This window comes from Dicentrarchus labrax, unplaced genomic scaffold (genome assembly GCF_905237075.1).
Source record: "Dicentrarchus labrax unplaced genomic scaffold, dlabrax2021, whole genome shotgun sequence".
Classification (NCBI taxonomy): domain Eukaryota; kingdom Metazoa; phylum Chordata; class Actinopteri; family Moronidae; genus Dicentrarchus; species Dicentrarchus labrax.
In genome coordinates, this window is record NW_026136711.1 from 24651590 (window position 1) to 24674352 (window position 22763).

The 22763-nt window shown below is 38.8% G+C and overlaps 2 protein-coding genes and 1 long non-coding RNA gene across 4 annotated transcripts; 2 read left to right on the top strand and 1 right to left on the bottom strand.

Moving 5' to 3' along the window:
- Window positions 1-1825: 1825 nt before the first annotated feature.
- tespa1 (thymocyte expressed, positive selection associated 1) lies at window positions 1826-12797 on the top strand. The gene is made up of 12 exons (XM_051414307.1): window positions 1826-2180; window positions 3290-3471; window positions 4044-4086; window positions 5007-5047; window positions 5741-5794; window positions 6681-6720; window positions 7297-7344; window positions 7502-7597; window positions 7969-8177; window positions 8336-9453; window positions 10778-10862; window positions 11446-12797. The coding sequence occupies exons 2-12, from the start codon at window positions 3327-3329 to the stop codon at window positions 11532-11534; spliced, it is 1968 nt and encodes a 655-aa protein (XP_051270267.1). The 5' UTR covers window positions 1826-2180; window positions 3290-3326; the 3' UTR covers window positions 11535-12797.
- tarbp2 (TAR (HIV) RNA binding protein 2) lies at window positions 12317-18230 on the bottom strand. 2 transcript variants are annotated; one of them, XM_051414320.1, is made up of 7 exons: window positions 18064-18230; window positions 16712-17026; window positions 16485-16554; window positions 16262-16379; window positions 15672-15817; window positions 15155-15350; window positions 12317-13971 (listed from the first exon to the last, which is right to left on the bottom strand). In XM_051414320.1, exons 1-7 carry the CDS (start codon window positions 18114-18116, stop codon window positions 13814-13816), a joined length of 1056 nt encoding a protein of 351 aa, XP_051270280.1. In that variant the 5' UTR covers window positions 18117-18230; the 3' UTR covers window positions 12317-13813. The 2 variants fall into 2 exon arrangements, with proteins under 2 accessions (XP_051270280.1, XP_051270281.1); XM_051414321.1 differs by having other exon boundaries at window positions 15672-15799; window positions 18064-18227.
- LOC127371498 (uncharacterized) lies at window positions 16249-17311 on the top strand. Its single transcript, XR_007886413.1, has 2 exons — window positions 16249-16398; window positions 16491-17311. It is a non-coding gene; the product is annotated as an uncharacterized LOC127371498 (long non-coding RNA).
- Window positions 18231-22763: the final 4533 nt, after the last annotated feature.

The window sequence follows — 22763 nt, forward strand, 5'->3', positions numbered from 1 at the left end:
AGGGTGGAGGAGAGGAGACCCCATCACACTCAAACACTGGCTGTAACCGCGCTGGGAGGAGAAAATGGCTCGCTTGTGGGAGGGCTTTTATTATTTGGATGGACGAGTGGGCTGTCAGTGCAGCAGCACATGTGTCCATGTAAACAGGACAGAGGGTGGAGTCCATCATCAGGCCTAAATCCACGCAACTCTGTCTCACACCGTCTGATCATATTTGAGTCATATTTATTCCCAACCCGCCTCCACACAAACACACACCAGTAAAGTCTAACCATGTTGCAGTATACCGCATCTGGCTGCCAGTGCACCATGCACTGACTCCATTTAGTGAAAGAAGTATTTAGATCCTTTATTTCACAATTCAAATACCTCATTACATTTCAAGTACAACATAGTGTACTAAAAGTAGCCTGCTAATCATGCAGCAGACTGCCCACTGTGTTTTTATATATTATATTATTACTGATGCATTAATATATAACCAGCATAATGCTTTTTAGTTTGACGAGCTAAAGATAATTTGAACTACCTTTTACAATGTTGGGTAACAAAACATCATATTTTATAAGTGTATCGTAGTCTTTGTATGTACAAAAGGTCCTTTTCAAAGCAGACTGGAAAAGCACAGGTGTTACATAAGGACATTCATGATGGCTCTTTAAGCCCTGACAGTGAGACAGTGAGACAGTGCGTCCGCATACACAACACCAGGATCTTGAAACTGAACAAAATCATTCATTTAATTATGTAACACCTATGTTTGTATGCTTTGACCTGTCAAAATGTCTAATCCTTTATCTTCTGCACAGTAACAAAAAACTTCATCAGTCAAATAAATATAGAATAAAAGGTCTAATTGTGAGGTAGATGTATAAAGTAGCATAAAATAGGAAAAACGATCAAGTAAAGTAGCTACAAGAACCTCAGAATTGTACTTAAGTACAGTGAGTAAATGCACTTATCTGCCATTTTTGTTTTATCTCTGTTAAAGCATGAAGTTTTTCTTTTCATGCCTAATCTCTTTTATCAAAATCACACATGGCTTCTGTTGCATAAGAACAGTTTATACAACTTTCTAAACAGCAGCCCTTATGAAGGCTTTATAAGTTGTAACTAATGCTTTATAGATAAGCATTAATATAAATGAGTTCATATTTCACATGAGCTTACTTTACCAAGCCAATACATGAGACTGTATAAGTGTCAAAAACATTATATAAACTATATATATATATATAAACTCAACAAATTAAACATAAGCTTAAGCACTTATGCCTATGGTAGGCTACAGGCATGACACAAAAAACATTAATGCAAAGCATCTTTAATTATAAATGTTAATAAGTCATTGATAAAGGGATCTTGCAATATCCAGATATGCATATTAAATGTTAATAAGTTGTTAATGAACACTCTGGTCTGTGTGGTCCTGTGGAGGTCAAACAGTCCACTGGAGGAGTCTTCATGATGAACTATAAAGACACAATGCATGATGCTGAAGGAAAACAAACATTAATAACCTGGCAACTGAGAAGTTGCCTGTAACTTATAAATGATATATACAGTATTAGTAAATTATTAATTAACCCTTAATTACTCATATTCTGTTTATAGAGTCTGAAATGGTGCCAAAGTTAATGTGCGATTGTCGGCTGCAGCGAGACGATGATATGGATCGACTATAAATTCTTCATTTTACAGAAATAAGCTCATTTGAGAGTTGCTCTGAAGTCTGCAGGTCACAGTTAGTCTGTAATGTGAATAAGATCATGATCATGCAACAGAAATTATTCTGATCACGATCAACCTTTAACCACTGACATTTCCAAAAAACTTTCTGGAGTCTGTCTCGTTTTGGTTCTGCAGGATGTGTCGTAGCTGCGTCCCACACCGATAAAACTTGTGTTTTCAGATGAGATGCAAAGTCACTTCCTACAGTCTGCTCGAAGCCTCATCCTCACACTTACTCCAACCACAGATGCAGGCTCGGTGACGTGAATCGGAGGAAACGAGCAGAAAGCCGTAATCGTGAATTAATCATTAATACCCAGAAACATGCCGGACTCAGCTCGAGGGTTTGCTGAAGATTGCAGATAAGTTTGAGACATGTCAACCTGCTGCAACAACAGGAAACGAGAGAAAGAGCGCCAGTGACAGAACTGAAACCTGAATCGATGAAGGTAAGAGCTGCTTCCCTTCTGTCGACCTTATGCGCTGCTTTTATTTTAAGGTTCAAATGCCAGAAAAAAAACAAAAGTGTATGAATTGACACAACTTGAGGAGACACCTTTTCATCGCTGGTTATGGAGAAAGTCTTATTTCATGTATTGATGACATAAAGAAAAACTTTTAGAATCACAACATCCATCACAACATCGATCAGTGTAAATCATTTTAATATGATGCAATGTTCTTTATTCGTCTTTATTTCTAAACTAACCAGATAGTTGGGCTCATATATGAGTTATTTGGGACTTTCACATAAGAGTGAATTGAAATGATGTATTATTTATCCTTTGCAGGTTTTATTTTAAATGGCTTTGGATGGGTCTATCAGCCACTCTTTCTTTGTGTCTGTGTCTATGTCTGCCACTGACATTATGTTTCCTTTTATCTCTTTACTCTGCTGTGTGCACTTTATTTGAACATAAGCCTACTGAGATATATTTTGTTGCACTCACACTTTCACGCAACAATACAATGTAGATATTTGATGTTATTGTCTTCGTACTTTAATGGTTTGTCTTACATTATGTCCCAAAGTAGTACTATTAAAATATAACTATATATACCTATTTACAGTTACCTTAAAGTTGACCGTGAACCTGAACTTGATACAGTGTAGCTGTGTTTTATGGAATAGTTTAATTCTTATTATGGTTATATTGGCGCTTAATCCAATTTTACTGGGTGAGTGAATTACATTTATGGAAATATATCTCTATAAAAAGTCGTTTATGCTTTATGAATTGTTCAGTGATGTTTTTAGATTAATTAATAGTGTTTCTCTTGGTGCTGGCTGCTAATCCATGTAAAAGAATGAAATGATTCTGAGATTTAGTGTCGGAACATAGTCTACTGTTTCAAATGCTTGTCAAACTTGCCAGAGTTATGAGGAAGCATCCTGTTAACAATCTATGGCATAAAGAGCTCAACTTTATGATAATGGATACAGTTCCAAAACTCTGAATACCATGGACTTCAGTGTGTAATGTTCAGTCTCTGCCTTTTAAACCAACGTCAGTGGTGAAACTAAAACACATTTTATCATCTTTGTGCCTCTTTACAGTAGCTACATGTTCCCCAGCAGTCCGTGAACTGAGGCGATGGAGAGCCCGTCATCCACAGTGAGGCGGCGAGCCTGGATTAACAGCAGCCGACAGTGGCTCACTCTGGAGGAACTGGACCCCGAAGGGACGCCGTGCAAGCTCCCCTCTGCCTCTATAGCAGACGACGATGTCTTTTCTGAGGGTGAGTCCAAACATAGGAGTGTGAGGAATCCTTGGTGTATTCACCTCATTCCGTTCGTTCTGTTCATACTGTTCATAATGTAAATATCTTGCCAGTATATTCATATATATAGGCTATCTATAATGTTATTATTATTACTTTACTACTTTGCACTTCTGGTTAGATGCTTACTGCATTTCGTTGTCCTTTACCTGTACTTGCAAAGACAATAACGTTGAATCTAATCTAATCTAATGTAATCTAATCTTCTGTCCAGTATCAACTATGTAGGATGCCCATGATCATGTCTGGGTTTTAGGGAAAGTAGTTGGAGATTTTGAAATTTCTTCATTACAGATATAAAATGAAAGAAACTTAGATCACTTATTCTTTTAGAAATAGCATAAGATAAAGTATAACTTCAATGCAACCAGAGGTTCCAGTTTTTGATTAAAAAAAATCCATCAGCAGTTTGTATTTAGAGTGGGCGTGTTTGTAAAAAAACAGACAACTTTGACATTTCAAAAGAAAAGATCTGTTTAATTTGAGGATTACTCACAAAGCTAAGTGTTGTACATGTATGATTTCCACAGGATGCTTCACAGGAAAGATTGAGAACTGGCTCCTGGGTTGTGGGTGAGCCAGCTTGCTTTACTACTTTTTTTTTTTTTTCTTAAGATGACATTTTTTTAGCCCTGATTGTAAAAGGCTCTTAAGGACAATGTGGCAGTCGCTGGAAACTGGTTTAACAAAGAGTAAGTAGAAAGTGGAAACTCTTTGAGGTCAGGTGTTCCAGGAAGACAGCGTGGTAAGGAAGCCACAGTACTGTGTTCGCTACAATAGCCATAAATGATGTATTTTTACAGTTCCATTTGGGGAAAATAAGCTTGTTTATTTCTGTAAAACCATAATGTTAGTATGCAGACTGCTTTTTAAGGTAATGTTGATTATGGTAAAAATCTTACTGTCAGGGTAAGTCCAAGAAAGCACACAACTCGTGAGCCCTTTGACCTTTTTCAAAATGTCCTTATGGTTTAGAGTAAAATAATTACATAACTAGACAGAAATAACACTGCCTTCTTCCTGTTGGGACGTCAGCACACACAGACATTATTGAATGTCTCTTATTTCAGTCATTGAAAAGGAAGCTGCACTGGTGGTAATCAGTGATGTTCCACATGCAGTGTGTCAGCGTCTAAACGGCTCCTAACACTAAGTAAGAATACAGTAAAAGGGGTGATGGGACAGTTAATGCATTCTGCGAACTCAACGTGAAAATTACCGGATTGGTTTGGAGGTGTTAAGACGTTAATTCTGCTCAGCATGTGAACATTTATACAAGAGGAAGTTTGAGCAGCCTGTTGAAAGCTGAGTAGGAAGTTGGTCTAAGTGGTTCGAACAAGCATATACTGGAGCTAGGCTGATATCATAATCCAGATGAGACTATCTATGCAAACGCAATCACTTATTTGATAGAAGAAGCATTCAAATGTCACTGACTAGATATTTGTGTGTGCGTGTGTATTTAAGCATTAATATTGGGCTATATCTCACAGGTCAGAGCCCCGCTCAGAAAACACTGGTCAGCTGAGTTTTGGTGAGTATGAACAGAAAGGAAGCCTTGTTACAGACAGCAATGTGCCATTTACCGTTTAATAATTTACCAAGTTCGATATGTGTGATGCACTTAACATATTTATAGTTGCATGAAGTAAATGCAAATCAACTCAAATGTGTAACATAAAAAACTTTTGTCTTAAGTCCTGTCCATAGTCACCAGCAGTGGTGGAAGTATCTAAACCCTTTACTTAAGTAGCATTACTGCATAATAAAAATACTCCATTATACTAAGCAAGCAAAAGTCACATAAGTAAAAGTATGTAACTACAATCAGCAAAGTGGACTAAAAATACTTTAATTCAGAATAAATTGTTACTGTGAATATAATGGTATTATATTGTTGAAATACTGAAAACAGCTGGTAATTATTTTATATAGTGTTGAGCAGTTTAACCTATAACAGTGCATCATAGGTGATAAACTCACTGTATGTTTTGTGTGTAAAATCTTAATCAGTGAAGTAAATAGTTGCTATATATAAATATAGAGGAGTAAAAAGAACAATATTTCTTCAACTGTGGTGGAGTAATAGCAGAAAGTAGCATTAAATGGAAAAATAAGTACTTTCCACCAATCACACCTACAGTTGATAAATTCAGAAAATTAAGATATAATGTGAAACTACGTATGAAATGACTGAATGTGTTGACTATGTGTTTCTTTTCTTTAGAATCTGTGCTGAAAGCCAACCACTTTGACGATGAGTTGAGTCTTGGTGCTGATGGTAAGTAGGCTACACACACACACACACACACACACACACACACACACACACACACACACACACACACACACACACACACACACACACACACACACACACACACACACACACTCACACACGCACACAAAGCAGGAAATGTCCTTGTAGGAAAATGAGGTGCAACAAGCTAATGCATTGTTTGTTAAAGTGATGACAAAGACGCACAAAGAGAGACTGATCCGTTTGTTCATATCAACTGTAATATTTTACTAAAATGTCCAGTGTTACTGTACCTCTGCCAAGAAGGATATGTTTTGAGAAGGGGAAGTGTTGGGTAGGAAGTTCTATTTTTTTGTTAATACCTCAAAAATGAATGATTTATAAAAGATTTCTGTTTTTTTATATGACATGTAACTACACTTACCTTTACAGAACTATCAAGGCCACACATACAGTTTTTGCATCTGAATAGAAAGTTATATAATAGTTTTTGGAAGATCAAAATATCATATTATTTTACCATATAAGTGATGAAACTCATATCCTGGGGTGTAACAGCAGGGTAAAGAATTGCATAATGCCTTTGTTTTTCATCGCTTACTGCTGTTAAGTTTATATGTCCTTTGGTCTTTTGTATATGAATCCAATACTACAATATGAATTAATCTTTGAATGACATTCTGGTAAGTGAGGTGTAAGTAAGGTCTTTTTTTCAGCAGTTGACAGCTTCTGTTAACAAGATTAGGCATGAAGTGTTAATGACTGTACGCCTAGGTGTGCTGTCTTCTTAATCCAAATTTCACTTGAGTAACACATACACAGACACATATTTGTATGGGCACATGTTTGCAAATAAACCGTGAAACTGACATTCAGATGCATATCAACACATTCTTCTTTGTTCCAGCTTCTGTGTTAAATGGTGGAGAAATTACGTCTGAAGCTGGGTGAGTAGCAACTGCAATCTTACAGTTGCAAACAACAAGAAACGAGGAATGTTGGGCTATTTAATTAGTGAATATTAGTTAACATGAATCCATGTTGCTTTAATCATTGTACAGACAGAGGTCATTCTGTATTTTTAAACCCACTTCCTATTTGCTGCACAAGAATAACACACGATTCATTCGGGCGGGAGCGGAACTGTCTTTGATGTTTAGATCTATCAGATCTAGAGGCATGTGAACTACACAGTCCAAACACTATGTTCAATTTAATTCCCACCTCACCACCAACACAGTTAACTCCAGCAGTGTCTCTTCGCTGATATTTTTAGGTCCTGGTTACACCCAAACATACTGAGGCTGTTCTTACTGTAAAGTGTAAATGAGATAGCACTCATTAATCACTTGATCGGCTAAACTGTGGTCCGTTATGTGGACTTTTTTTTACCTTTGAAAGAATATTTGACGACATGTGTCTCTGAAATTACTAAATCAACACTAAAGACACTTTATTAAGAATTGTATTGTTGAATGAATTGTTATTTTTCTTCCTTTCCTCAATCTGTGCGGACCGTGAAGCCTCTCCCAGCCTCCATCTTCCAAACAAGGTCACAGCAGACTCACCAGGTTAGTGTCCGACCTCTTCCTTGTTTAAAGGACCAGTCTAACAACTGACTAGTCTAACTACATTCGGAAGTGCAACTGTGTGTTATTATTAAGGTTAATACTTCAAATTGCTGGATGTTTCTTCCACGTCATAACTTTTCACATGTTTCCTCTATAGTACCCCTCGCCAGGCACTATGTCTGCCGTCACTGAACTTGGGCCACAGCATGGCCTCCAGCTGCCTCTCCTCCTCCACCTGTAAAACTACATCCAGGTGAGGCTTCAACACGTCTAAAAGGTTTATTATTCTGTAGGTATGAAGACTAATACCCAGGCTGCTCTTTGCCTTTGAATGACCTGACATGTTGCTGCTTTCCAAATCAGTTTTCTTGCTTTTACCTGAATGATATATACGGTTTTTATTCTGTTTAATAGTATTTCATCCTTTTGTTTTCTTTATTTATTGTTTTCAGTTATATTTATTGGTCCCATATCTCATTATTTTGTAAAGCACTCTGTAACTCTCTTAATAAGCATTGCACATGCTTGAGTACAACTTTCAAGTCAATTATATATAAAGGCCAAAATCACAAATTGGCCTCACAGGGCTTAACAGGGGAACTTTTTTTCTCACATGCACACTAGTATATCAGAGGTCCTGCAGTTGTGTTCGGAGGATGCAGAGGAGACACTGTATGAGTTGGGTTTCGGTTGCGATGAGCCACAGGTCACTGTTCGCATCCCTCCTCGCTTCTTCACCTTCCCCTCTGTGGCTCAGGGTATCAACTTCCGCCTCTTCCTGGACTCACAGCTACGGCGGATACGAGAGGAAGACCCCAGCCTTTCTCTAGCTAGTAAGACTAAACAGTTGTTAAATCACTCTTCTGTAAGTTATCTTTGCCATGTGAACTGTATAATATTATTTATTGTGTGATAAGGTGAAATAATACTGGGATGTAGTAAATGAGATCCATTTTACTTGTAATAATTTACATTTTTATTCTTTCCACAGGTCGTTTCAGACAAGTGCAAGTGCTCACAGCAATGGCCAACGCTTTCTATTCCCTCTACTCTCACGTGTCCCGCACTCCTCTACAGAAACTGGCTACACCTGAGTTTAACTTCTCATCTCCCGTGGAGAGGATCGAACGCTTCAGGAGCAGCGTCCGCAGCGAGCCACGTTCTCCAGTAGAGAGGCTGAAGGACACCGTCTCCAAGATGTGTCTCTACACGGGCTCTCCTCGCGAGTCAGACTCCACCTCTCCACAGCCGTCACCCAGGAAAAGGTCCAGCCTCCCCGAAGTTGTGGATATCGTACTGGACAAAGTCAAGACTGGGGTGAACAAGAAACTAGATTTGGAGGAATGTAATTCAGCTGTGGATGTCAGACTGGTTGCAGATGGTGATGAATTCTGTGACAGCGGGAAAGAGGAGCAAGCACAGCAGACCGCTGCGGACACAGAAACTCTTCAAAATGGAAATAACATCTGTCATAAGGAGACGCAGGGTGGTAAACAAACAGATAACACAGCAGACCTTGACAGCACGACTTACCCTGTAAGAACATCTCTAGCATCATCATTATCAGGAGAAACGGTCATAGAAACAGGTCATCAGTTTATTTTATATCATCCAGAGCTGGACTCAACTCAAAGTGACACAAGGACTGCTCTAAAACCAGTTGCCAAGGTTACGTATGATCTAATCTGTCCGCAGATAGTCGAGAGCATACACCAGGCGCCTTTCTGCACACATAGTCCAAAAACAAACACTTTACCTCCTATCTCCTCAGAGACAGAACGCATTGATAGACCATGTCCTGGATCTCATAAACAAACTACTGTCTCTGAGCCTGACGAGGACTCACACACAGGTTCATCCAGATCACTTCCTGTCCTAGCCTCCAGTGGTAGCCTCACCCAATGCTGCATCACTGTGACTGGCTGGGAGGGTGACAACATCTCTTCCTGTTCCCTGAACACGCCAGATTCCGGTCATACTTCAGCTGTCCAGACACGTGAGGAGTCATTTAACGAGGGGAAAAGCCAGTACCTGAATCCACTGACACCTCAGGGCCTGGGGCACATCTCCAGTAGCCTGCAACAGGGCAACTCCTTTGACCTGGAGGAGGTACAGTAGTTACAACTGTACTGCACATAGATTGAATGTGGGGGAACGATGGGGGGAAAAATAACATATTGTATATTTTTTTGTCCGTTTTGTTTTTATAAATTGCAATATTTAAAAGAAACGTTTCTCCAGATAAAGTATATGTAGCATTTGTATCATCACCATCATCAGAATATAGCATGGCAATATAATTAAATACTCCATACTTAATCCTGGTTAAAGTCCATGATTATCATACTTCTTTAAATTACAAACCTCTTCCATAAATGAGTTCAAGAAACACGATGAAAGCATTCAACAAAAAGCTGACAACAAAGAAGAGATTTTGATACTAACATTTCTTTTAATTAAATTAAAATTTGAGTTTCAAGATCCACTCCAGTCAGAAATATGGTTTGCAGATTTTTTAAACATGAAGGATGTTTTCACATTCATCTGCTGAAAGTGGAAAGTTTCTCTGTGCTCATTGGAAATCTGATTTTAAGGGGCGATGTAGAAACTTGAAGCCAGCAGTGCACAAATACTGAGAATGGACTTTACAGTGAAGTAAGAGACATCTTGTGTCCAGTAAGAAAAACCTAAAAAAGAAATTAAAAAGAAATTAGGTAGAAGGAGTATATGCCTTTTTTACGACACACATCGTCCCAAGACAAGACTATATTTATATATATATCTTAATACATGTCTGGAGGGGATCTTTAGAGTATCATCCTCGTTGTTTGGTTCAGGCAATTGACTCATCATACATGGCTCTTTGTGATTAATGGTCAAAATAAATTGAGTTTCTTTGTGTTAAGAGTGGAAAAGTACTGTCAACACAGTGAATGTTGTTGCTCCACAACATTTTTCTTTCCTACAGTTTCTTTCTTCTTCCTAATAAGTTGTTAAAATAGATATCTGCTTTTTAAGCTAAACAGTCCACTCTCAGGGTGATTTTGATTGGTCATTCAGAACAAGCACGCTTGCAAATCCTGTAAACTAAATGTAATTAGATTAGGCTAAATGGCAGTATGTTCATTATTTCTCATATCTTATCTTTAAGACTGTTTGTCTTTAAGATAAGATATGAAAAATGACATATATATTTACGTGGATAACCTGATGATCACTGAACCACTGATATTCCATCAGTAAATATTGTAGTTTAGATTGTTACATAGTATCCTAAAAGCGTAGCATATAATGTTCATGGTGAAACAATACATTGTTCAGCCATAATGGTATATAATCGTTCATGATATTGTTTCTTAAAATACAAGATGATACAAGAGTCAAAACAGACATACAGTATATAACATAAACTTCATATCTTTTGTTTCCATAGGTACACAGTGCAGGAGAGGAAGATTTTGGACAATCAGATACTACAAAAACAACTTCCCTGTTGTTTAAAAAAAGCCTATGCAAAGGTATAGTATGTCTAAAACATTTTGTATGATCACAGATCAAAGGCAAACTGTTGCTTTGCTACACGCAGTCATATTTTATAGGAACATGAGGAACATAATGTGTCATAATTGTTTGTGTGGTCACCAAAATGCTGACCCCATTAAGAACAAAAACAGCATTCACACAGTTCAAATGGTTCTACATGTGTTAAGAAAAGGGTGTAGCCAGTTAACACAATAACAGCTGCTGTAACCAGAACGCTTTGGCTCAGCATTCACACAAAGACGTGTGTATTAAATGCACAAACCAATTTGTGGGTGTGAAATGTCTAAACTTGAATATGTTACTTTGGGATCACTGTAGGTCTTGTATTGAGGTCAGATATGATGTGTGAGGAATTGAATACAGTAAACAAATGTATGTAGAAAATGATGAATGTGTGAGCACATGTGTATACAGGTCACTGAGCAGGTGTATTTTTCACTAGGAACATACAGTGCTGTATGTTCCTTTGTGTGTCTAATCAGGTCACACTGCAGCTGCATTTATACAGTGGTATACAGTGCATGGATGTGCTGCCTGACTGTTTGTGTCCCTGTGTAGGTGAAGTGGTGCGGGGCGACAGCATGCAGTCAGACAGCAGCGGCTACGCGGATGAAGAAGGCAGCTCCTCATTTAACACACGCAGATGACAGAAAACCAGGAACTCCATTGTAAACAACTTTCTAAGCAGTGTTTTACTGCCTGTGGACCTTTTCCTGCACTGTGGATTTGAAAAGCACTTCCAAGTAAAGACCGCCAGTCAAACAGGCCCAACAGATTAAGATGTCATGGTACTGTAAGAGACTTGGTCACATGAGGACGTACACTGAAGCAGTAATAAAGTTCCAAATTTGCAAAGCACTCAGTTTCTCCTCAGTGCTCGCACTGAATACAGAATATTGTGAATACGTAAACATAAGACTGTTCAAAGGTCTTGATGATATACTGTGTGGACTGTATTTTATTACAATGTTAATTCAACAGGGAATTTAGAGCATGTGCAGGTTATTACAACAGCAGTTGGCAGTTGTTTACAAAAATCCTTTATTGGAAACAGTCAATTTCACATGGAGTTCACATTAAAGTGAATTGTTTTTCTAAAACTGGGCAACATCAGCATTGATGTCAATGGTCTCAGCACCTAAAATTCACTAAAAATTAGAAGTTAAGTTCCTTTTTTTAATAATAAGAAAACAATATGCAGATCTGCCTCTTCAGATAATGAGGTTACATCTAACACACTGTACTGTAAACCAGTGGGAGACGTACAGAAAGTTGGTCAGCTTGCATTGTGCAAAGGACAGTATCTTTCCAAGTAGTGCAAACTGCTTACTACTTTCAATACTTTTTAGATGAGTGCAAGGCAGTGTATCAACCGATATGCAAATACAGTAAAGTGGGTGATAATAAAATCATACACCGAGTCACAACAGATAGTTGGAGGATATAATCTGGAGAATCAACGTCATCAATTACAGGAATCATAGACAAAAAATATAAACAACATTATAAACAAAACAATATTGGGAATATTGATAACATTGAAACGCCACATAAAATATGTGGCAGCTTTGCTTGTCTGGTCTATGATATTAAAAAGTCAAAGGTGGGTTTTAACATTATTGTTAATATGTTATTATAAGGAGAACAATGCTTTATCAGAAGACTCACAGTACTTTTCCCGCTAATCACAAACTTTGTGTCTGTTTTACTCTGAAATGCATTCCTAGAGCTTCTGAGTGCTAAAAGAAGAGCAATAGAAAAAAATTATAATTTTCAAGCTGTGATTATTACACTTGACAATGTTTTAAAATTCAGGAGTAAATGGGACCAGTAAGTCAATTTTAAATGTAATTGTAATGTTTTTTTGTAATTTCTTTCTTTAATCATCACAATTAAATAGACAGAAATGACTCACACTGTGTTTTCATACTCTCTTAGTGTTCTCATAATCGTGTTGCATCAACAGAAGCCCAACTCTAGCAACGAAGTCTCTAAAGGGGCAAAATTAAACACATTAAGGACAATTCATATTGATTTCAGCCATCTGAGTCTACTGATTCTTCTCTGGATTTCTACTACGCTTAAGAGTTTCACAATTACTTTTAAACTTTATTTAAGTTCATAATGTTAAACAAAGATAACAGGGTGAGTTTCAACTGACTGTAATCTTAAACTGAGTTTTAAAACAAGAAAAATCTCAAATATTTAAATCTTTAAGGCCGAACATTAAATACATCACAGATACTAACAGTTTGAGATTTTAGGGTTCAGATGAACATACAACAAAAGCCACATTTTCAATACAATTTCATCAGGCTCATCTGAAAACAGGGCAGTCTTTAAAATTGTTTTCCTCTTATATCTTATTCAGCAGAGTCCATTTCTCTCCACGTTTCGGCACACGGCTGGAAATTCTTTTCTTACGTTCATCCATGGGAATGGGGATTAAACAAAAGCACCAATAATTGGCGATTCCATAGTCCAATTTCTACAAACTCCTTTGAACTTTTGCACTTTTTGTTGCATCAAAATTTGTCTTCAGTTATTTGGGAACTCACAGCAAGAGCACCATTCATAATTTCAGATAAAGACTTCTTAAACTTTAGATTTGAGGAACATACAGTGCTGCATATGGTTGCTGAGCAAACAAACACTATTGAAAATGCATTTTCAAATAAAATGTCTTGGGAGAGGGGTATGAGATGTTTTGGGCAACTAAATCTTCTTTGGCAAAAAAAGGAAATCGACGCAACAACAACAAAAAAAAAGGGCTCCAGGGGTTCATCTAGGGACAGAAAAAGTCTCCTTCTCCAAATTTGAGGTAATTCATGTTATTTGAACTCATCACAAAAGTGCCTCCTTCATCCAAAGTGGAAATGTATCCTGGCGTGATGAGTTTGAGTCTGTGAGGAGGCAGATGACTTGATCATTTCCCTCCAGCCATGATTTTGAGGTACTGCAGTGCATTGTGGGCTGCATTGGCTCGAGCAGCGTCTATGCTCGGAGCAAAGCCGTGGCACACTGTGATTGGCTGCGTGGACAGCTCCACTAGACACTGGCAAAGGCCGCTCAGACTGCGCTCCTCTGAAACAAGAAAGAACACAAATGTTTTCTTTTTTTAAACAATGACTTTGTTTTGTTTGCTTCAAACAGCAGGATTAAGCAAGATTTTGAATATAGCACAGATATTTCCACCATCGTTTGTTTATGTAGAGGATGTCTTTCATTCTCCATTATAGTCAATTTCATAGGCATTTCTATCTCCATTATAAATCTGATGAAGGATTTAACAGTTACGACCCTTTTTCATACTCTAACCATAAATGTCACTGTGATTTACATGCTGAAAGTAACCCAGATACCAGCCATACTTCAGTTACGATCTTATTATTTTGATGTTTGAACATTTAAAACTCTGTAGCGATATATGGCTGAAAAGACATTAAAATGATTAGAGCGAATTACCTTAATTTTGACAAGAAGGAGCAGATTTACATTCACTTCCAGCTATTAGTACCCTCTATTTTTCTGGGATGTGGGGATATCAGACTAGTTAGATTAAGTGTCACTTAAAGGTGCGGTCAGCCACTCTATTCCAATAAAAATGTTTTCAAATTCAGTGAATATCTCCTCACAATATGCTAGCTGTCTGTTCTGTGTGTCTCAATAAAATAAAAAGGTATGAATCTATGTTTATTAGATAAATCATATGGACATAACTGTGTATCTCAAACTCACTGAGTGCTGGCTCCTCAACAACTTCCAGTACAAGTAACAAATAAATATCACTAATTCAACTAGTAAATTCAGCACTACATTAGTTGAAACGTGCCACTCAAAAAAAAAGCTTAAAGTTCTGGTCCGTTTGTGAAGTGCTGTCCACAGATAAAACTGTGACAACATGCAGCTGTGGGCTACTTCTTCCATATCTGGTGACAGTAATAGAAACCACACAACATGCCATTTGTTTGTTTTTTTGGTATGCTGCCATCAAAATGTAAAAATAATGCTGTGAAAGTCTTGGCTCGTGCAAATGGTGTAAAGCAGATGTGAAAGCAGTCAGAGGTTTACGTATGCAGTGTCAGCCCAACCCATTCATTATATTTACATGTTCCTAACTAAAACGCAGCTCTTTATGTATACAGCCAGTGATGTCGGTTGACTGCACATTTCTTTTTAACCTTTCAGTGTTGAACCTAAGCTGTCAGAATGTGGTGCTCTGCAGAAGTGAAAGTCAGTTTCTTAATGCTATCGCTTGTGAACTGACCTAGGTCCAGGTAACTGACGTCAAAGCGCTGCTCCACAGACAGGTCGCTCAGCAGAGAGCAGAAGTTGGAGTCGGAGGGCATGCCCAGAGGGTGGCTGCGGAGCTGGAGGATCTTCTCTCCAGCAGAGTTCCGCAAGGAGTCCCACGTGCAGCTGAAGCCTTTACTTTTGCCTGACTCAGCTCTGCTCCCCATGTGCTGTGTGTGCAGAGGAGATAAAGGTAATTAAATAAACATTATTATGATCGCTTTGCAAGATTTACAAGCAAGAAAGGAGGTAATGGGGTGCATAGCTTAAGGTTTTCTGCATAACATTTGAAGGACAAACAACTGGAAATTGCAGACGTAATTACACACTATGTAATGCAAACATTTTGTTTGTTGACATTTGTTAATTGGGTTTTAGTTACAGGTTATGCAACGTTGTGCATCCCTTCCCGTAATGTGTCAAATAATTTAACATGCAGGATCTTTATAGGCTAGTGCACAGAGGAATTTTATTTCTGTTTGTTTTTTTACCATGTTGAATGTGTCATCCTCTGTGTCAGCGTCATTGCTGGTCCTCAGGTCCACTGGAACATCGTGTATGCGCGATAACATCTTAGCTGCAGCGTTCCTCTTGGCTAGCTTTTTGGAGGTTCCACTTCCTAGAGCGGAGAAGGAGACTGAGTAATATTGAGTAATGTGGAACAAGCCATGACCGCAGATTGATGACAACTTTGACTTATTGATATTCATTCATTTAGACTTTGATAAACAGAATCAAACAAAGAGTTTGCTTGATATGTGCTCTAATTTAACTAGCCTGATCTAAATCTTGTTAAAATGGGACATTAATATTTCAGTCTATCAGAGGCAACTGTAAGCTGTGCCAGAGAACTATCTATGCACATGCAATTCAGGTGTTGCTAGTATAGGTTAGTGAAGGTCAGAAATTACTCAGCACCTAACATGCAGCACATATGATGTTCATGACATTCAATTAGTTTTCTGCATGCCATTTATAAAGACAGTTTACATTTGCCATGTTAATTCATTAAATATTGCAAAAAAAGAGACAAAAGCTGCAAATACACACAACAAAATCTTAATAAAGTGATTCCTTATACCAATTTCAACAAATCTCTCGACTCTGCATGTCATGGTGAATTCTTTGCGGTGTGCTGGACCGGACTCCTGGGTGACTGTGTACTCTGGCAAACGCCATCCTTTCTGCACCACCAATTCCTGGCAAAGAAGCATACAGGTGAATACTTATAAAATCAAAAAGGCATGCAACTAACCAAGTCAACACAAAACCTTAAACTACAGTAGTTATTTTTGTTTATTCACCTGCAGAGCTCCTACAGGGTTACATTCAGACTGCTGAGAACTGCCTGAGGTCTTCATCTCTGACTGGGAGCTGTGCAGAAGATGAGATAAAACAAAAACAGAAGAGGAAGTAATGAAACCACACAGATCTCCGTCTCAAAACGCTTTGTCATGCTGACATTAACTGAGTCAAGTTTCATTTGAACTTTAGAGTTTGTGTAAAGAAAACAATTAAACAAGAAACTGACCCGTCTCCATCAGTAGACACGTCAACCCCAATAAAACCGTCTACTCCAACACCAACTCCGGCGGGACCTCCAAGGCCTCCTTTGAGCATCTTCAGAGCAGCCTCGGCTGCTTTGTGCTTGGCTGCCTTCTTGCTGGGCCCTTGGCCGGTGCAGCTGATCTCTCCGACGGAGACGCGGAACGTGAAGTTGGGCTGGTGGGCCTGTCCCTCGGCCTTCAGCAGGTCATACACTGGGGTCTTGCCTATCCGCGTTCCATATTCCTGCAGCAGACTGATGGGCGTCTTTCCGGGATTCACAGCCAGCATTTGCTCAATACTAAACAAAAGAAAAACCCAGCATGAGAAGGACTGTTTAGAAAATAGCGTTATTCCTACCTTTTAAGAAACATTGAATAAGTCTTTGCATGATTAATTCAGGAATGTGTTCTTGTCCTTTTGTTTGCTATGATAACCTTTTATTGCTTTTAATGGATGACAGCTATAGAGTGACAGGAATTTACTGCATTTTACGATGCTCTGAAAATTGACTTGAATGTGTCTTTCTAGAAACAATGTCCAGCTTGTTCAAATCTATAAAACTTACTCTGAAAGTAACCATAAACTAAGCTTCCCTTTACCTCCTTTACATTGTGGCCACAGGAATATCAGTAGTAAAACCATCACAGATTTTATAATACCAATTATAATTTTGTCAAGTATTTATTTATACAAAGCTAAAGGGTATTAGAAAACTTATTATAAATAATTGTATTTAAAGAGAGTAGTAATAAAAATGCAAGACTGGAGGATGCAATGTTACACGTCTACACTGTGATGCCAGTTTATTAGATAGTAGTAGTTAGTACTGGAATACAACAGTCAAGCAATAACTCCTACCTTCATGAAGATTACAATCTGTTTTTAGAGAGATGTTGGGCTTCTTTTTGAGGTGTATTGCGCTATATTGACAGGTGTTTTATATTATTTACTCCACCTCATTTCTATCAATGAGAGTAGGCTAAATAACAAACACTAACCACAACAGATTACTGGGTCCGGTGTGTTCCCTACAGGGAACTGTGTACACTAATAACAGATTATTATGAAGTTCCATATAAGTTTATTCTCATTACTGTGCTAACAGCTTAATAACCAAAGGTGGAAGTTAATAACAGTAAACTAATGTCGGTACCTGGATCTCTTTCAGTCTCACTTCTGGCACTTTATTTTGAAGCTACCTGACATCGATGTGTTTAGTCAGAGCTAACAGATTTATTGTTGCAGGTTTTTTATTTTTTGAATAATAAAAAAGGATCTAAAGGGTCAGACCGCCTCCCCGTTAGCCACTGTGCTATGGTAGCATAGCATCTTCACCTGGAGCACCCGGAGTTTCTCTTCCAGCTGTCCGGTGCTGTCTCGTCGTTCATTCCCTATTTCACGCAGACAGAGCCGATCGGTTCCGGATGGTTAACCCCCCCCACCAAAGCAGACACTTTCATTTGACGGTATTTAACCCCCACCGCCCCCAAAAAAAGACAGATAATGAAGCAACAACATGTGAAGAGTAGACGAACGAAGCCCACCCTCCCCGCCCTCCCGAGTTTAGAAATGCGCAGCACAGATATGACGTGAGACGGATCCCAGAGAAACTCGACTTCTGATTGGTCCGCGGACGCTTTGGGTTCGTTCGTTTCGCGCACCGGAAAACACCGACGCGGTTGTAGCACACAGACAGCGACCTCATGGACGATTGTGAGAAACAGGTGAATGAGTTACTTACGTTAAACATGGGGAGAAAACGTTACCTCTCTCACAATGTGGAAATAGTCACCCAAAAAGTAGAAGTTGTCCATTTAACATTGAGCATAAAGCTAGTACAGTAGAATAAACGCATTTAACCTAACACAGTACCAAAAGGAAAATGTCTAAAAAAGGTTAATAATGCATTTAAAGCAACAAAAAAAAAAAAAAAAAAAAACGTGCGTACTTTATGAGTGTGACGTTATTTTTTTGCAGCTAGCAGTTAGCTGAAATCTTCCCACTGCAGCTGTGAGACAACTGCAGTGGAGGGAAAAAGTACCAGAAAATGTAAGTACGGTACTCAAGTAAGTGCCAGTGCCAACTGTACCTGCGTAAATGTTAGTTGTTTCTACCGCGTTTGGTTCTGCATGTGAGCAAGTATTTACCGAGAGAGCCTTTGTTTTGCCTGACCACTTATAATGCATTCTGCCTCCCTGGGGGAAGTACTTTGTTATGACTGCAATCAACCAGAAGAGGGCGACAGCCAGTCACTGATCTGCCCTCCGACAAGCCTCTCAGTCGGGGCTTTGTTGGTGCTTTGGGTTGTCTGGCACCTGTCAGCTCAACTCAAGAGCAACACAGAAAGCACGGAGGATTTCACTAGTTTGGTAGAGTGACTAAAGATGAGTGTTTGGACCCAGACTGTCTGTGGCATGCACTCAAAAAGATAAACCCTTCAATAATAAATCAGAATCACTTTATTGGTCAGCTGTGTGCACACATACAAGGAGTTTTTTGCCCCCAGTGTACAAACACAGCATAAATAAACAGGACTTAACAAAAATGACATGAACTGCTATGTACAGTTATACATCTATAAAAAAACAAGCAAAAAAATAAAATAAAATAACAACAAACTTTATGGATAAAGCACCTTTCAAAACAAAGGTACATGGAGCTTTACGTGAAAAAATCTAATCAAAATTATTATTATAATAAGAAGAAAATTCCATACTACAATTAAATAAAAGAAATTCAACGTACCAAAATGAAATGAATATATTTATATATAATCAACAGTGAATGTCCTGCAAATCAAAATGCAACACAGTGAAATATAAATATACAACTAAGAATCTGTTGAATTGACAATAGGCCTATGCAGCCTTTACCCTTTGTTATATGTTATATGAGGAGTTGTACTTTTTAACACTATGCATTATATGACATTTGATAGTTGCTTTTATTCTTATTTCTTTTATATTTTTTTTATTATTATGTTCTGTATCCAAGGCACCATTCAAAATGAGACCTCAGCCTCATTGGGATTTTCTCTGGCTAAATAAAGCTTAAATAAAATAGAAAATATTATTTATAATCTAGGCAAGCAAAAAGTGATGGTAATGCAATTAATTATAGAATAAGACCCTAGAAGGACAACTTTAATTTTGGTGGAGTTTCTTTGCTTAGCTTGGATCCCTTTGCTCTGGTGAATACCCGGAGGAGTCGTGCAGACCCTTAAAATCCTTCGGACCCACACGTTCAGAACCTCCTGCCCAACTAATGTAGCAGCACTTCCATAAAATATTTCAGTACATTTTCCACCTTTCCATCATTTCCTTTATTTCTGTGGCTGGACAATTAATCTCATGATGGTTTTCTCGTAAACCCCTGCTGGCCACCGTTGAAATAGAGCTTGCACTCTGATGGCTTCATTCACTGGCATCAGTGTGTCCGTGTGGATAAGCACATTTTGCCAAGTGCAACACAAAGTGAACCGGCCATGACAATGAGTAAAGTTGTCTCCCATTTGAACTCCCAAACCTACAATCAAAGCACCATGATTTATCCGGGACCAGAGTATACCCCTCCTACTCATTATTCATACTTTCAGCGTTAATTCGCTTTGTTCACCGGGCCTTAATTTGTCAGCTGAAAGCCCTAATTTATTGACCTATAACGTGATAATGTGTTTTTATTGAGCTTGTGGTTAAATCAGTGACTGAATGAGATCAGAAATGAATGCCGTCTTAGAGTTTACAGGACATCCAAAATGTATGCACACATAGACACACACATCCACAAACACACTTTCCTTTTCCCTGTCTTGGCCTGGCGCATTAGTGTGTGTGGTTCTTTGGTTGCCAAAATCATCAGTAGATATCTTCAAGCATGGAGCTGTATGAATGCTCTTTTTCCCTCCTTCCACAATATGATGTGTTTCCTTTTTTGTGTGTGTTTTGATCCCTCTCTTGCGGCCAAGCTGTGCTGTGGTGAGGCGCGGGTTCGAGTGGCGCTCCTGTGTTATTTTTGGCAGCAGCAGTGGTTGGTGGCTGTTGAGGAGAGAGGAGACAGAAGGGGGATAGCATGAAGCCCAAAAACCAAGGCTGTTTAAGGGATTTCTGTCTGAAGGAATTGCTTTGTAATGATCAGAGACTCATTATGGATGTGTGTGTGTGTGTGTGTGTGTGTGTGTGTGTGTGTGTGTGTGTGTGTGTGTGTGTGTGTGTGTGTGTGTGTGTGTGCATGAATACACACACACACACAGGAAAAGGCTGGCATGCACTTTTATTCATTTAACACTTCACAAACGCCTCATATACATGTTCTCATTCACAGACCACACACTCAGAGTTGCTCATATGCTTAACATGTGAAATGGTTCCCTGTATGGTGGAACCAACATTTGAAATCTAGCAGCAAATTTAAATATAATATATTTAAATATTTATTTTGCAGTTACTCTGCTCCTGTCTCATGGGAACTATTTCTTGTTTGTCAACCACTTTGGTAATGCTCTCTCTCCTCTGTGGGAGTCAGTCTGAGACACGCCGCCTGCTCAGGCAACATGCAGTGTCAGACATTCACGCTCCTCCCTCTACGCTTCTGAAAACACCATTTGAAAAAGATTTTCTCCAACTCTATTCTTGGCCACAGATCAAGAGAACGTTATTACTCTACTTTATTTATTTATATATTGTGGTGGTAATGTGTGTGAACGTATGTGTGCGAGTATGTATGTGTGTGCGGGTGAGTGATATGTAATTGTGTATGTATGTGTGTTAACCCACAAAGATATTTCAATTTCTTCAGAATATTAAATAAACATGCAGCAGCAGCAGCAGCTTCAGTGAAGCGCTGCCTGCCAGTGGGTTTTGGGTTGGATGGGTGGCGGTGCTGGTGGTGAAGGGGGAGAGGGGGTTTGTGGCCGTGGCTCTCGGGGGGTGAGGCAGCTCATGGTCAGGGCCCCCGCCGGACACACTGGCGCCTCGCGCTGGAGGACTTCTGAACCACCACACTCCTCCACCAAAACCCTGCCAACCCTGGCTCCCTGCTCCCCGCTTCCAACCCAAATCACTCAGCTCTCTTTCTGCATTTTGACTCTCTCTCTCTCTGTCTGTCTGTCTTACTGTCTCTCTCTCTCTCTCTTCTCCCTCCTTCCTCCCTGACTCTTTTTCCTTCTTCAGTTTCCTCATTCAGTTGATCCAAATCCAGATTCATTTGCTATTTGGCCGCCTTCTCATTTCTCACTTACCGCTGTACTTTTAGTGGCAGGTCTCCCTGATTGTGTTTTCTCTACCTTTTCTCCTGAGGATTTTGTGTTTTTATATATCCACAACCCCTTTTCTGCACTGTCTCTGTCAAATCCCTTCACTTAAAATGTTCCAAGGAAGCATTTAGTGGCTTGAACTTAAAAAAAAAAAAAAAGCAAACAAGAGGTTTGGGCTGTATGTAAGTCAGAATACCATGAAGATAGTAAGCATTTTCAAAAGGAAAGAACAGTTTATGGGCGCTCTAGATATTTGTAAGGGTATTAGGTTATAATTGGCCAAATGCTTTTCCAACCATATCCAAGAGCGATATAGAGCTATTCCTCTTGTCAGTGAAAAAAAACTTTGCATGGTGGCCAAAATGAAATAAACTATGCCAGCTTTACTGTATGTGCTCTCACTAAAGGTCCCCTCAAGTAAACTTAAATCTGAAACCTGGAAGTAAAATGAATAATTTATCAAGTAAATGTACATTAAGGTTACATGATGAGAAATACTTGTGATCACTGATAGCCAAAGAGCCAAAGAATGTACTTTTTTTCTTATTCATGCCTTATGGGCAAATGTGGTTATTCAAAAAACTCCTAACTGCACCTACTGCTGCGTATAATTGAATTATGGATGTCAAACATCCTAAGTAGAGTGGATATGTCTTTACGTGTCACACATGCAATTTTCGTAACTTAATTTTCCCCTGGAAGCAATTTGTCATCCGGAGGCCATTAAATGGGAAGCATATTATCTTTTTAAAGGGGCACAGAGTCACCCACAACCCTCCCACAG

Bases quoted from the DNA above. Each gene is read 5' to 3' on its own strand.
- tespa1 (XM_051414307.1), top strand. From the start codon at position 3,327: ATGGAGAGCCCGTCATCCACAGTGAGGCGGCGAGCCTGGATTAACAGC. The intron at 7,598-7,968 runs GTGAGGCTTCAA...CATGCACACTAG, and splicing joins ACCTGTAAAACTACATCCAG to TATATCAGAGGTCCTGCAGT. The intron at 9,454-10,777 runs GTACAGTAGTTA...TTGTTTCCATAG, and splicing joins ACTCCTTTGACCTGGAGGAG to GTACACAGTGCAGGAGAGGA.
- tarbp2 (XM_051414320.1), bottom strand. From the start codon at position 18,116: ATGAACGACGAGACAGCACCGGACAGCTGGAAGAGAAACTCCGGGTGC. The intron at 16,380-16,484 runs GTGAATAAACAA...CTTCTTTGCCAG, and splicing joins ACCCTGTAGGAGCTCTGCAG to GAATTGGTGGTGCAGAAAGG. The intron at 13,972-15,154 runs GTCAGTTCACAA...TTCTTGTTTCAG, and splicing joins CGTCAGTTACCTGGACCTAG to AGGAGCGCAGTCTGAGCGGC.